Below are 16,511 nucleotides of genomic sequence, written 5' to 3'. Positions count from 1 at the left end.
TACTTAATCTCTCCTATGTGGTGTGATATTACAGCTTCAATAATTTATTTTTAGTCTTGTTCAATAGCACCATCCAAAGCACCAAACTGAATTGCAATTTTGCGAAAATTGTACACATCGCAATATTAGATCCAACTTCAGTCTTTTAGCCGGAAGCATTAGTGCCCGGAGGTGCCTCAGGAACTGATTAACCCTCCTCAAACTCACCTTCTCCCTGCGAAACACAGTCACTTCCTCCCTTACTCACCGACTGTCTCTCCCTCACTCACTGACACTTTCTTACTGGCATGTTGATTCTCTTCTCTGCTGACTATCCCTCACAGAGTCTCTCACACTTTCTTCACTTAGTAATTCTTCTCCCTCACTCACTGACTCTTTCTGTCTCACACACACACACAATGACTCTCTAACCCTCTTTCACAAACTGACTCACTCACTCCCCCCTCACACACCGATACTCTTTCTTCTCCCTCATACACTTGCTCTCTCCCTCACACAGTGACCCTCCCTCCACTCTTACACACCTCACATGCTGCGTCTCTCTTCCTCTCTCAGACAGGGAGAGGAGGAGTGGAAACTGAGGGATGTTTGAGGCGATGTGAAGGCAATAATCACAAAGGGATAAGTGATGTTTATGCATCAGTCTGCATAGTTGTCACCAAGCCTGTATAATCTGAATGCTCTACAACTTTATGTCTGTTGTCTGCAATTTAGCTGCGATATTTGGAAGATAATTCCACATTTTGTAATCCCTTTTACACCCCCCTGGATTCCACCTGTGCATGAAATACCTGACAGGGATGGCTCTTCTCACCAGCATCCTGACAAGGTTTTTGGTCGTTGATAATTATTGCTCTGTTGGGACCAGAAGTGTGAAGACACTTGCACTCTACTCCCAGCACAATATTCAGACTCTACTGACACAAAATAATGCATTTCAGTGTACATTTTGATATTTCAATGTATATGTGACAAATAGAGCTAATGTTTATCCCTTTAACAAGTTGCATACGTTGGAAATCTGAAATGAAAAACAGTAAATGCTGGAACCATTCAGCCTGTCAGGCAGCATCTGGGAAACAGAATTAAAGTTTATGGTCTGACACATGGCAAAGGGTCTCAGAGCTGAAGCATTTTACCTCTGGTACTCTGTCCACAGATGCATTCTGACACCCGGTGTGTTTCCAGCCTGGTTTTGATCCTTTTCAATCTTCTAGCAATAAGATATTCTGCCAATTAATGTTAAATAGCTGCTCGTGAAACTTTGTGACAGGATCTGTCATTTCCTTTGGAAGCTGAAAGGTCTGAAGGTAAACTGGACCAGATGGACTACGTCCAGGGGTTCTGAAACAGGTAGCTGAAGAGATTATGGAAGCATTAGTAGTGACCTTCAAGAATCACTAGATTCTGGAATGGTTCTGGAAGACTGGAAAATTTCAAATGTCACTCCACGCTTTAAGAAGGGAGGGAGGCAGAAGAAAGGAAGTTAAGACTAGTTAGTCTGACCAGTGTTTGGGAAGATGTTGGAGTCCATTATTAAGGATAAAATCTTGGGGCACATGATAAAACAGACCAGAGTCACCATGATTTCCTTAAGGGGAAATTTTGCCTGATGAACCTGTTGAACACCTTTGAGGAAATAACAAGCAGGATAGACAAAGGAGAGCCAGTGGATGTTGTTTACTTGAATTTTCAGAAGGCCTTTGACAAGGTGCCGCACATGGGGTTCCTAAATAAGAGAAGGGCCCATGGTATTACAGGAAAGAAACTAGCATGGATAGAAGATTGACTAACTGGAAGGAGGCAAATAGTGGAAATTAATGGGGTGTTTTTTGTTTGACTGCTAGTGATGTTCCACAGAGATTGGTGTTGACACCATATCTTTTCACATTATTTGTCAAAGATTTGGATAACTGAATTGATGGCTCTGTGCCAAGTTTCTGGACAATATAAAGATAGGTCGAGGGGAAGGTAGTCTTGAGGGAGCAGGGAGTCTGCAGAAGGATTTAAACAGATTAGGGGAATAGGCAAAGAGTGGCAGATGAAAGACAGTGTGGGGAAGTGTATGGTCATCACTTTGGTAGAAGGAATAAAGGCACAGACTATTTTCCAAATGGGCAGAAAATCAGAGGTGCAAAGGGACTTGGGAGTCCACATGCAAGATTCCCTAAAGATTAGCCTGCAGGTTAAGTTAGTGGTAAGAAAGGCAAATGCAATCTTAACATTTATTTTGAGAGGACTAGAATATAGAAGTAAGGATGTGATGCTGAGGCTTTATGAGGCATTAGTTAGACTGTGCTTGGAGCATTGTGAGCAGTTTTGGGCCCCTTATCTAAGAAAGGATTAGCTGGCATTGGAAAGCATCCAGAAGAGGTTCACAAGAATGATTCTAGGAATGAAAGGGTTAATGTATGAGGAGCCTTTGATGTCTCTGGACCTATACTTGCCAGAGTTTAGAAGAATGAGGGTGCATCTCATTGAATATTGAAATATCTACACAGAATGGACGCAGAGAGGATGTTTCCTATAGTGGGGGGGGGGTCTATGACCAGTGGGTATTGCCTCAGGATAGAGAGACATCTACTTAGAACAGAGATGAGGAGAAATTTCTTTAACCAGAGGTTGGTGAATCTGTAGAACTCATTGCCACAAATGGCTGTGGAAGCCAAGTCATTGGATATATTTAAAGTGGAAGTTGATAGGTTTTGGATTTTCAGGGTGTTAAAGATTATGAGGAAAAAGCATGAGAATGGTGTTGGGAGGGATAATAAATCAGCTATGATGGAATGGCAGAACATACCTGATGGGCTGAATGGCCTAATTCTGCTCCTATGTCTTATGATCTTTACCGACTGAGATTTTCCAGAATTTGCTGTTTCCTGGAAGAGTAGTACATCAACCAAAATGCTGTCATTGGATCTGGACCCTTGAACACCTGTTCAGATGCAATTCAGCTTATTGTGGTCCTATATGAAGCCCAGATTGTTTCACATGACATGTGAGCAATGTTTTCCCCCAGCCAATATTGCCAAAGAAATGGTCATCATCTTCATTCTCCTCCAGATGAAGGATCTCAACCCAAAATGACGATGATTCATTTCCCTCCACAGATGCTGCCTGACTTGCTGAGATCCTCCAGCATTGCAGCGTTCCCCTCATTGTGCCTTATCTTATTTCTGCATCTGTTTGTCTGCATTCCCTTGCAAAGGATTCAACCAACATCATACAATTTATCTTTCATCATCAAATTAGTCTAGTCTAATGATCATTGACTTACCAGTAGAGTAACAATGACATTTGCAGCAATTGCATCTACAAGTGATAAAGATCAAGATAAAACAGCTTATTTGCCATTAAACTATCAAACCTAATTAGATTGCATTCTGTTGAGACTGACTGCCACTCTTCTTAGAACATGTCCAGTTTTCAGATTTTTTAATTGAATTAACTTGCAATGGTTTTTTTCCCCCAAGCCCATCCAATCTGCCCCATCAGATTGCTACCCAGCTGGTGAAGATGCACGTCCACCCCAGTGACTTCCATCTATAAATGAGTAAAAAAATTCTTGTCTCTCTTGGGCTTCCAGCTCTGTTGGGATACCCTGGCAAATTCCTTTTAAAACAACATTGCTTTACGAGCTTGAGCTCTCATCAGGAAATCATTCATGCCAGGCAGCTGAAAATGATATTGACTGTTCCTGCTGCTAAAAACACAGTCCAGTTAATTAGAGGCCAATTCATTGATATTTTATAATGCAATAGTGGTGCACCTGAGTGCAGTCAATCTGATATAATGCCGTTATAACTCAGGTTTTTTCAGAACGCTCTTTTAACATTTAAATTCAATATTTCTCACTTAAGCAATTTAGCTACAACTGAGAGTTTAGTTGATTACTTGTTCAACAAGAAGCGACTTCTTGGGCACTACAGTTCCTTTATCCACTTTTGCTTTGTCGATAATTATTGGTTGTGTCTCTAGTTGCACATTTATTTACAAATGCATCCAAAAAAACTTTGTATTCCAAATATTTTATAAAGGTGAAACAGAGCAGGTGGAGTACTCTACCTCAACAGTTCCTCTGCTCATCCTTTCTGTTCAACCTTTCCTTCGGTGTCAGCAAAATAAAGAGCTGGTCATTGACTTCAGGAGGGGGTGGTGTACATGCTTCTGTTTACATCAACGGTGCTGAGATCAAGAGGGCTTCAAGTTCCTACGAATGAACATCTCCAATACCCTGTCCTGATCCAACCACGTAGGTGCAACAGTCATGAAAGCTCACCAATGCTTTTACTTCTTCAGGAGGCTAAAAAAATTTGGCATGTCCCCGTCGACCCTAAACAATTTTATTGATGCACCATAGAAAACGTCTTTATCTGATTGCCTTACAGCTTGGTAAGGCAACTGCTCTGCCTATGACACAAAGAAACTGCAAAGAGTTGTGGAAACTGCTCAGCAAATCACAGAAGCCAGTCTCTGCCATGACTCTGTCTAAGGTTCTTTCTGCCTCAGTAAAGCAGCTGGCAGAACTAAAGATGACACCCGCCCCAGACATTCTCTCTTCTCCCTTCAGACAGAAGATACAAAAGTCTGAAAGCATGTACCATTAGAGTCAAGGACAGTTTCTGCCCTGCTGTTACCAGACTTGTTGAATGGTTCCCTGGTATAATAAGATAGACTTGTGACCTCACAATCTACCTCATTATGGCCTTGCATCTTATTCTCTACCTACACTGTACTTTGTCTGTAGCTCTTGTATGTTATTCGCATTCTGTTATTGCTTTACCTTGTACTACCTCAGTGCACTATGTAAGGAATTGATCTGTATGAACAGTATGCAAGACAAGCTTTTCATTGTATATGTGACAATAATAATCCAATAGCAATGACACCAGGTGAAATGGCTCTACATTCTGAAGGACACTTCTCCTGGCCTTTCTCCTGGAAGGCTCAAGGCAAAAAGGGTTATGATACAAGGGATAAAGCCTGCTTTGCTCAGTTGCTATGTTACTGGCCTTGCCACTGACATTTTTGTTACCTTGCTGGAAGCTCTTTATGAAGTTCCAAACAATGGGAAGGAGATGGATAAATATTCCAATAATCATTGCATAAACCTTCCAATGTCAAGTAGAGTGTAATCTCATGGATCTTATTCCCTATTCCGCTCTTACATTGCATTTTATGTTCAGCACTGAGGAAGATGGGAATAAATACCTGCTCAACATTGTTCATTCTCTAACATTTTGACCTCTCCAAAATTCCATAAACTAGTTAAAACATCAGAAAATATTCTCATCATCTTAACACAACACCCTTACCTCCACTGCCCCCACTCTAATTATCCCCTTTACCTACACTTTAGAGGTAACTAGACAATGGGGTAACCTGTGGGGCACCCTTTGAGAGAAGGGTAGTGCAGTCTGATGTGACCAGAATGAACACTAAATTTTTCTGAATGCTATTGGTATCGCTTTGCTTTGGAGACTGAAGTAGAAAACCTCAGTTTATTAAAGAAAAATGATGCATAGCAAAGCAAATATAGCTCCTCCTCATTTAATGAATGACACTTTTGATGGCATCATTTCTGGTTTATCTGCCACCCTCGTGCCTCTCATCATTCTGGAGACATGCAGTCCTTTCATCCCCTGTCTCTTCATCTCTTCTGCTGTTTGTTGCTTGTCTCTGATCCTGGAGACGTGCATGCCTCTCCTCCTCTATCTCTTCTTCTCTCATCTTTTTTTGTCCTGACTCTTTGATCCTGGAGTCATGCGGCCCTGGCCTCATCCGATTCTTGTTCTCTCCCTCTCCTTGCCGCTTCCCAACAACATTTGGCGTCATCTCTTGACCATAATGTCCCCCTTCCCTTTCCACGCAGCATAATTAGGTTGACCATTTTTTTTTACCCTAATGCTGGATAGAAGATATGAAGCAGTAACACCAAAGGATGCTGATTATTCTTGATGATGTGGTTGGCGCTCTCCTAAATGGATGTGATATAGTCACCGCTGTCCTTTGACTGCAGCAAAAGGTTTTATGGGTGTCTCGAAGTACGTCATTACAATAAGATTTAATCATCTCTTATTGATGGGTGGCAGTTAGATCTGTCCCAATCCTGCACATGCTGATGGTGATTAGCAGAATGTAACCCCTGGAAATAGAGCTGCCCTGCCCTTTTGCTCTGGTAGGTGTCCCTGCTGAGGCTGGCCGTGCGCATGCATCGGGCTGTCACATCCCGATTTCCATGATGGCGGATCGGCTCTTGGGTTAAAAGGGAGCCTGTTGATTTTTGTGAATGAGCAATTTTATACGAATATATAACCCTGAACCTTGCCTGGATTCTGTAAGTTAGCGCATTTTAATTTGATTGACCCGAAAATAGTGCCGCTGTAATGCACCGTTTGTGCTAATTGGATATCACAAACAGATAGACAGAGCATGAGAGTTTTAGTAGTATATGGATTTGCAGAGGGCAATCAGCCTCTCAACCTACACATCGTTGGGATGTGGGCAGAAACCAGACTACCCATGGAAACCTCATGGTCACATGGAGAACATGTGAAGACTGCACAGACAGAGCCCAGGCAGGTCAGCACTCCACACGGGTCTCTGGAGCTATGAGAACATAGGTGGTACAGCACAGAAAACAGAACAGTACAGCACAGCAACAGGCCCTTTGCGCCATGATGTTGTGCCAAACTAATTAGCAAATGACTCCTAATTAAGCTAATCCCTTCTGTCTGCACATGGTCCATTTCCTTCTGTTCTCCGCAAATTCATGTACTTATCTCTGAGCCTCCTAAATGCCTCCATCATATTTTTCTGCGCAACTACGCCTGGCAGCATATTCCAGGCACCCACTACACTCTGTGGGGGGGAAGTTATGCCTCACTTCTCTTCTGAAATTCCCCCTCTCGCCTTAAATGCACGCCTTCTAGTATTAAACATTTTGACCCTGCAAAAGGATACTAGCTGTACATACCTCTGATAGACAGCAACTATTATTAGCTGCACCTCTGTGCCATACAGTTAAGATACCCACTTAAATCATAGGATTAGGGAAAATCCATGGATGTATTATAAGCAAGGGTTGGTGCTATAGTGGCATCAGCACTGGACTTCAAGGCAGACGGTCTTGAGTTCAAACCCAGCCAGGTCCCGACCTAGGCAGCTGCAGTATCTGCACAGAAGAAAGGCCTGGCAATCTACCTCCAAAAACCCTCTGGTATATTAGGTCAGATCGAGTCTGACTCGACTAAATGACTGAACACAAAGAAAGGCATGTGAGATTACTGTGCATCATGGAATCCTGGAAGATTAGTGGTGTAAAGAAAGTTATTTAGTTCACATTGGTGACTCATATTTTGCAGGTTCTTTGTAACAGTTTCCTTTTGCAGGAGAATCACACCCCCTTGCTGGCAATGTCTTCTTCCTCCACCCAACTAGAGTGTGCTTTTTTCTCCAGTCCTGCTGAAGGGTTCCCTTTTCCCTGTCTCACCTTATCTCTTTGCCTGCCCATCGCCTCCTTCTGGTGCTCCTCCCCCCTTTTCTTTCTTCCATGGCCTTCTGTCTCTTCCACCAATCAACATCCCAGCTCTTTACTTCATCCCTCCCCCTCCAGGTTTTACCGATCACCTTGTGTTTCTCTCTCCCCTTCCCCCCACCTTTTAAATCTACTCCTCAGCTTTTTTTCTCCAGTCCTGCTGAAGGATTTCGGCCTGAAATGTCGACTGTGCTCTTTTCCTAGGTGCTGCCTGACCTGCTGAGTTCCTCCAGCACTTTGTGTGTACTGTTTGGATTTCTAGCATCTGCATGTTTTCTCTTGTTTGTGATAGGAAATAAATGTTAACATTTGTTTGGGGCTTCCACCACATAGGCTTGCTTGACCATAAGACCAAAAGACATAGGAGCTGAATTAGGCCATTTGACTTATCTGCTCCGCCACTCGATCATGGCCACTCAATTTATTACCTCTCTGAACCCAATTCTCCTGCCTGCTTCCCATAAACTTTGACACACTTACTAATCAAAAACCTATGATCCTCCACTGCAAATATGACTTGGCCTCCACAAGCATCTCTGGCAATGAATTCCACAGATCCACGACCCTCTAGCTAAAGAATTTCCTCCTCATCTCTGTTCTAAAGGGATGTCCTTATATTCTGAGACTGTGCCCTCTGGTCCAAAACCCTCCTATTGGAAAAATCCTTTTCAGGTCCATTCTGTCAATAGTCTGCACTCCTTGCTTCTGTTGCTGTTCAGGCTGTACCTCAAACCCTCTGTTTCTGGGTGTTCTTTGCTTCCATTGCTCTAAGTTGTGGGGCATGCAGGATACCACAATGGAGTGTATATTACAGAATACCCCAGAAATGATGCAGGCAATGGGAGCACACTTTAATAAGACCAATGGAATTTTCAAGAATGATGTGTGGATCTAGTTGAGTCGGTACTTGGTTGCTATGGATAGCAACCACATGAGTATGAGGGGCCAAGGAAGTAGAGAGCAAACCTTGCCTCCAGGATTCAGACCTCAACTGAAAATGTTGGCAGTGTATTCTCCCTAAGGATAGAGCTGTTAAGTGCATTTCCTGGTCACATGGCTCTAAACAGGAGGAAGTACTTCTGATCCACAAATATTTGAACATTGATGTACTGGAAACCTTTCCATTAATGGAAACCATTCAGGTATTCTGTCCGTGCAAGCAGCACAAGTTGCTTTAAATAGCAAGAAAGTAACAGAATTAGAACTTGGTCTTAATTATATTGAGACTGTTCTACAACCATTGTTGAAGGCAAATTGCAATGGGAATTTCAGTTGATGGAGTAACAGAGAAATAAACTAATATCTGTGGCAAATACGAACAGAGCAACATCACGGGAGGCTGGTTAAGAAAATGAAACTAATAGAATGGAGTAAATAGTGGCATAGATGTAAATTTGGTTTAGCAACAAGGAGGAGAGGGTGGAGGGTTTTATTTTTAAAGGTTTACAGCAGTGATCCCCAAGAATCAGTGGTAGGTTGGGTACTTAAGAATTTTTATGAGCATAGAACATTCAGGTGTAGTAGATGGCATGATAAATGTCACAACTGATATTGATAAAGCACTCGTTAGGCCTCAGCTGAGTATAGTGGATTAGGAAAGATGTCAAGATCTTGGAAAGTGCTCAACAATGTACCAGAATGTAACCAAGCAAGGGAGATTACAGTTTTAAGAAAAGTTGATGTCCAAGAGGAGAGGCTGTACTTGATCTGGTATTGGGAAATGAACCTGGTCAGGTGCCAGGTCTCTCAGTGGGAGTGCATTTTGGAGATAGTGATCACAATTCTACCTCCTTTACCATAGCATTGGAGAGGGATAGGAACAGACAAGTTAGAAAAGCATTTAATTGGAGTAATGGGAAATATGAGGCTATCAGGCAGGAACTTGGAAGCATAAATTGGAAACAGATGTTCTCAGGGAAATGTACAGAAGAAATGTGGTAAATGCTCAGGGGATGTTTGCGTGGGGTTTTGCATAGGTACATTCCAATGAGACAGGGATAGGGTGGTAGGGAACAGGAACTGTGGTGTACAAAGGCTGCTGTAAATCCAATCAAGAAGAAGAGCTTACAAAAGGTTCAAAAACTAGCTAATGATAGAGATCTAGAAGATTATAAGGCTAGCAGGAAGGAGCTTAAGAATGAAATTGGGAGATCCAGAAGGAGCCATGAGAAGGCCTTGGCGGACAGGATTAAGGAAAACCCCAAGGCATTCTGCAAGTACGTGAAGAGCAAGAGGATATTACATGAGAGAATAGGACCAATCAAATGCGACAGTGGAAAAGCATGTATGGAACCGGAGGAGATAGCAGAGGTACTTAATGAATACTTTGCTTCAGTATTCATTATGGAAAAGGACCTTGGCGATTGTAGGAATGACTTGCAGCACACTGAAAAGCTTGAGCATGTACATGGAAGAGGGTGTGCTGGATCTTTTGGAATGCATCAAGTTGGATAAGTCACAGACACCAGATGTGATGTACCCCAGGCTACTGTGAGAGGCAAGGGAGGAGATTGCTGAGCCTCTGTCGATGATCTTTGCATTATCAATGAGGATGGGAGAGGTTCCGGAGGATTGGAAGGTTGCGGATGTTGTTCCCTTATTCAAGAAAGGGAGTAGAGATAGCCCAAGGGATTATAGACCAGTGAGTTTTACTTCAGTGGTTGGTAAGTTGATGGAGAAGATCCTGAGAGGCAGGATTTATGAACATTTGAAAAGGCATAATATGATCAGGAATAGTCATAGTGGCTATGTCAAAGACAAGTCGTGCCTTACGAGCCTGATTGAATTTTTTCTCTCTTTCAATATTACAGGAGTGGTTGTAGATGGGTCATATTCTTCATGGAGGTTGGTGACCAGTGGTGTGTCTCAGAGATCAGTTCTGGGACCGCTACTCTTCGTGATTTTTATAAATGACCTGGATGAGGAAGTGGAGGGATGGGTTAGTAAATTTGCTGATGACACAAAGGTTGGGGGTGTTGTGGGTAGTATGGAGGGCTGTCAGAGGTTACAGTGGGACATTGATAGGGTGCAAAACTGGGCTGAGACGTAGCAGATGGAGTTCAACCCAGGTAAGTGTGAGGTGGTTCATTTTGGTAGGTCAAATATGATGGCAGAATATAGTATTAATGGTAAGACTCTTGGCAGTGTGGAGGGTCAGAGGGATCTTGGGGTCTGAGTCCATAGGACACTCAAAGCTGCTACGCAAGTTGACTCTGTGGTTAAGAAGGCATACGGTGTACTGGCCATCATTAACCGGGGATTGAGTTTAAGAGCTGAGAGGCAATGTTACAGCTATATAGGACCCTAGTCAGACCCCACTTGGAGTACTGTGCTCAATTCTGGTTGCCTCACTACAGGAAGGACGTGGAGACCATAGAAAGGGTGTAGAAGAGATTTACAAGGATGTTGCCTGTATTGGGGAGCATGCCTTATGAGAATAGGTTGAGTGAACTCGGACTTTTCTCCTTGGGGCGATGGAGGATGAGAGGTGACCTGATAGAGGCGTATAAGATAATGATAGGCATGGACCGTGTGGATAGTGCTTGGAAGTAGGTACAGAGGAGATGTCAGGGGTAGGTTTTTTTACATAGAGAGTGGTGAGTGTGTGGAATGGGCTGCCAGCAGCGGTGCTGGAGGTGGAAATGATAGGGTCCTTTAAGAGACTCCTGGATATGTACATGGAGCTTATAAAAATAGAGGGCTATGGGTAAACCTAGCTAGTTCCAAAGTAAGGACATGTTCGGCACAGCTTTGTGGGCCAAAGGGCCTGTATTGTACTGTAGGTTTTCTATGTTCTATAAACAGGTTTCTATCACTCATTGTCCAGCATCTTTATACATAACTTACATTTCTTTGGTTAAAGAATTAATAGACCGAAGTCAAAACTTGACGGGCATTAAATACTGTTTGTGAACATTTTTCTTTTATTTGTTTCATGAGAGAAATAAAGAAATTCCTGTCATTTCAGTTCATCATTAAAGCAATCATATTCTCAAATAAAAGTCACAAAAGTATTTTCTCAAAAATATCTTCTTGTTCGAATGCATTGAAATACATGGTTAAGCTGGTTACAGTTTTAATTAAAAACAAAACCAATAAATCTATTGATCCATTTACTGTCCCCAAGCAACCTAAAAGACAACCCAGAACTATTTCTATTGCTTTGGCTCATCTGTTGCTGTATATATCAGAATGATCCAAAAGTAAAATGGTAATTTTTTAACTACTTAAAAAAACACGACTTATCATTGAAAATTGTTCAGATGTTTTGAAATTAATTTCAAGTACAGTATCTTTACATTACTTTTGCAAAATATGTGGTAATCAGTAAAATTACAAACAGGTTTATCCAAATGTTTTCCATTGAAATATAAAGAAACAATTCACTGGATCATTAGAAAAATTCAAAATTAAGACTTTGTTCAGTGTTATGAATAACATCACTTTTTCCTGTAAGGATGACCATTAATGTTTTCTCCTTTTATTAGTCCATTTTAGGAGTCCAGTGTGTTGTTCAGAAACAGCTCAAAGCCTTTGTTACGCTAGAACATTTTGGACAGATTTATGGAGGAAGTGGAATTGGCTGTCAGCCAAAAGCACGTATGAAAAAATTTGCAACAGGCGGTTCAATCTTTGGCAAAGGAGTGAAATTCGCTGTTCGAGGAGGCAGAGTAAGCACAGATATCATTAGTGTTGCCAATGAAGATGGAAGGAGAGTTGCTGCAATTTTAAATAATGCCTTTTACCTGGAAAATATCCACTTCACCATTGATGGAGTAGACACACATTATTTCATCAAAATGGGGTCTGCAGAAAAGGATCTCACTATCTTGGGCCTTACTGGTGGAAGGCGAACCCTGGAGAATGGTATTAATGTTACTGTGTCTCAAATTAATACTGTACTGAATGGAAGGACTAGAAGATACACTGATATTAAACTTCAGTATGGTCTGTTGTGTTTAAACACACGATATGGGACAACCTTGGATGAAGAGAAAGCTCGTGTCTTGGAGCTGGCTAGGATGCGGGCTGTAGCAGCCGCCTGGACTAGAGAAAGGCAAAGGTTACAGGATGGAGAGGAGGGAATTCGCTCATGGACCGAGGGAGAAAAACAGCAGCTGTTGATCACTGGCAGAGTGCAAGGCTACGACGGCTATTTTATAAAAACTGTTGAGCAATATCCTGAATTGTCAGACAATGTAAATAATATCCATTTCATGAGACAGAGTGAAATGGGCAAGAGGTAACAGTAAAGGACTATGTGCCAACCACTTTGCCAAAGACAGCTGCTTATGTGGCCATTTTTCAGGCTGTGTTGTTACAATTATTTTTTAAAACTGTTGCATTGTAATCCTTGCAATGTGCTGAGTTTTTTTCCTCTTTTTTTGTCTTCACACATTTTGCATTGAGCAAAAAGTATTTTGCAGTAGTGTGATTACAGTAAATATTTGCTATTTTCTAACAATTTTTCCAACTGTGAACTATTGGTTTACAGTTCAGAGTCAGAACCAAGAGTGCAGGATGCATTACCAGTAAGGGAATATGCTCTCTCACTGTCCATTCAAAGGATTATTACAGACCTCTTTTGTTAATTCTTTGGGACTCCTTATGAGGTGTATTTTGATGCAGCAATGGACTACAACTGCATTTTATATCAACAAAGAAATTAACGACTTGCGTGAGAACTTTCCCAAGGTTCTGATGTGAAATGGAGACAAATCTCAACCCTTGTGTTTCTAACACAGTATTCTGATTGTGTAAATAAGCAAGGCTGTATATAAATGCAAATGTAGATAACTTCTAGAAATGCAACCGTGACTCTGAGTAGACTTCAGTGGAAAATAAAAAAAGTTATTTTGTGTTTTGATTTTTTTTTTACTGATTTCAATCAGAAGTCATATCATAGGTAAATTGAGAGATTGGAAATATTTTAGTTTGGAGTTGTGTTTTAATTATCTGGGACTGCTTTTCTTGCTTATGTTTCTTTCCTATAGTTGGTTTAAGTTTAATTTAACTCCTTTAAAGTTTGATTTTTTTATTAAAAGTTAAAGGATACCCTGTTCCTTTGCTTAATCATTTATTTTTAAACCCAATTTGTTATTTAATTTTAATCACAATATAATTGGGTGATACCATATAAAATAAAATTCTCACTTGTTGCTGAACCAACATAAATGTAACTTGCAGCAAAAATCATTAATTCCTATCTCCAACTGAACCCGTTTAAATGCCCGATTAACACAAATTATGGACTGCTAAGTTGTGTTTCCATTCTTTGGGTTTCAAGTAAATGTTTAATGTTCTTTGAATTGGTCTAATGTGTGTTTTGGGATTGGACAATGTAGGTATGTGTGTATTTATAGGCATATGTGTATCACAATATTAATATCTCATGATATTGTTATTGTGACCCTATGTGTTTTGACCTTAGGAGGAGCATTTACATGATTATTGCTTTGTTACTGTGCAACTCAAGTATCACAATCATTTACTGTTAAGATATGGTGACTTATTTGGGCAGATTTTTATATTTGTTTATTTGAAAGTTGAAGTAACATAAATGCTGTAATATGCTGTTAAATGGAAATATTATATGAATCCCCCAAATTTATAATATCGACCAACTCCTATTTTTGTGTTCTTTTATATTTTTATGCATTTTGTATAACATACTGCAATCATTTTTAGACCGTAAGAACACCCAGTCCAGCAAATTTAATGTCTCCTGTTAAAAAGTGAATCATATAGTGTACACAACAAATAAAAACAGCTGTTAGCATACAGTGGGGGGTTAATCTTTGTATTTTTTACCGTAATCCAATACATAAAATGAAATGAACTAATAGTTAACACTTAACATGTGTCTGAAAAAAAGCTGTTTGATAGTTTTAAAGAAAATCTCCTTTCAAAATAATTCCAGAGAACATTTTATTTAAATTTAGTGTAATACCTTTAATATCTTCTATTTCCCTGTATATGTGCAGTGACATTTGCATCTCCTTCAAGGAAGTATGAATACTGTTGACTGTGTTCAACTAATCACTGAGTAACAACTACTCCTGAGTTTCATATCATGTTGTAGGGTTTATCGGATAATCAGTGCCTCCCCAAAATAATAAGTCCGAGGAATTCATCTGGGGTGTAAATATGCTCCTTTAGTGTCCAAGTCTACTTATTATGTGGTTAAGTTGAAAATTCAATATTAAATCATTAGCATTCTAACACAGATGACACAGATTTCTGCCTTGAATATATTACCCAGATTGTATTAAATATTCATGGAAAAATAATGTGTTTTACATGGAATGACTTCTCCCCATGAAGTACCGATGTGGCAATCATCACCTAGCTTCATGTTATGGTTAGGAGATATCTCATAAAGTAACAAGAAATTTTGACAGAGGATATGATCATGATATGCTTAAGGGTGTGCTTATTTAAGTAGGTGTCTCTAGGATTGAGTTGTTGGTAGAGCCAGAATTCCAAAAATCAAACGAAGACTGACTCACTTACAATGACTAAGTATACAAATCAAATGCTTTGAAAAAATATATGCATGCAACTTAATTTTCAGCAAGTAAAATGAGAAAGAGTGTTCTCTTGAGGTGTCCTAACTGGAACTAAATGGATAGAAGAGGCGCTGTGAAAAATGTGTCAAGGGACAGGTAAAAAAAATTAAATGATTGTTTTCAGCAGCTATGTGATAATTCGGGAACTAAGTACCTAGTTTTAATAATCAGAAGTAATTCAGCATAAAATTAAGCCAGGGAAAATGGAAATCATTTGAGTTCATTGACTCTGGAAGCTAACATCTTTAAAATTTGTGCTGATCATTAGTTATCCTTCTCATATGGGAGTTGTGTGTACCATAGAACCATAGAAGCTACAGCACCGAAACAGGCCTTTTGGCCCTTCTTGGCTGTGCCGAACCATTTTCTGCCTAGTCCCACTGACCTGCACACGGACCATATCCCTCCACACACCTCCCATCCATGTATCTGTCCAATTTATTCTTAAATGTTAAAAAAGAACCCGCATTTACCACCTCGTCTGGCAGCTCATTCCATACTCCCACCACTCTCTGTGTGCAGAAGCCCCCTCTAATGTTCCCTTTAAACTTTTCCCACCTCACCCTTAACCCATGTCCTCTGGATTTTTTCTCCCCTTGCCTCAGTGGAAAAAGCCTGCTTGCATTGACTCTATCTATACCCATCATAATTTTATATACCTCTATCAAATCTCCCCTCATCCTTCTACGCTCCAGGGAATAATGTCCTAACTTATTCAACCTTTCTCTGTAACTGAGTTTCTCAAGTCCCAGCAACATCCTTGTAAACCTTCTCTGCACTCTTTCAATCTTATTTATATCCTTCCTGTAATTTGGTGACCAAAACTGAACACAATACTCCAGATTCGGCCTCACCAATGCCTTATACAACCTCATCATAACATTCCAGCTCTTATACTCAATACTTCAATTAATACCAAAAGCTCTCTTTACGACCCTATCTACCTGTGATGACACTTTTAGGGAATTTTGTATCTGTATTCCCAGATCCCTCTGTTCCACTGCACTCCTCAGTGCCTTACCATTAACCCTGTATGTTCAACCTTGGTTTGTCCTTCCAACGTGCAATACCTCACACTTGTCAGTATTAAACTCCATCTGCCATTTTTCAGCCCATTTTTCCAGATGGTCCAAGTCCCTCTGCAGGCTCTGAAAACCTTCCTCACTGTCTACTACACCTCCAATCTTTGTATCATCAGCAAACTTGCTGATCCAATTTACCACATTATCATCCAGATCATTGATATAGATGACAAATAACAATGGACCCAGCACTGATCCCTGTGGCACACCACTAGTCACAGGCCTCCACTCAGAGAAGCAATTCTCTACCACCACTCTCTGGCTTCTTCCATCGAGCCAATGTCTAATCCAATTTACCACCTCTCCATGTATACCTAGCGACTG

The 16,511-nt window shown here is 40.7% G+C and overlaps 1 protein-coding gene across 1 annotated transcript in view; it reads left to right on the top strand.

Moving 5' to 3' along the window:
- Positions 1-13,490, top strand: part of tenm4 (teneurin transmembrane protein 4) — a 631,884-nt gene extending 618,394 nt beyond the window's left edge. Inside the window, exon 30 of the mRNA XM_072263298.1 lies at positions 12,025-13,490. Coding sequence (XP_072119399.1) covers positions 12,025-12,783 — 759 coding nt within the window. The 3' untranslated portion in view covers positions 12,784-13,490. The remainder of the gene's footprint in view (positions 1-12,024) is intronic.
- Positions 13,491-16,511: the final 3,021 nt, after the last annotated feature.

The sequence above is a fragment of the Mobula birostris genome, chromosome 7 (genome assembly GCF_030028105.1).
Source record: "Mobula birostris isolate sMobBir1 chromosome 7, sMobBir1.hap1, whole genome shotgun sequence".
Classification (NCBI taxonomy): Eukaryota; Metazoa; Chordata; class Chondrichthyes; order Myliobatiformes; family Myliobatidae; genus Mobula; species Mobula birostris.
This window is presented reverse-complemented; position numbering and strand designations above follow the sequence as displayed.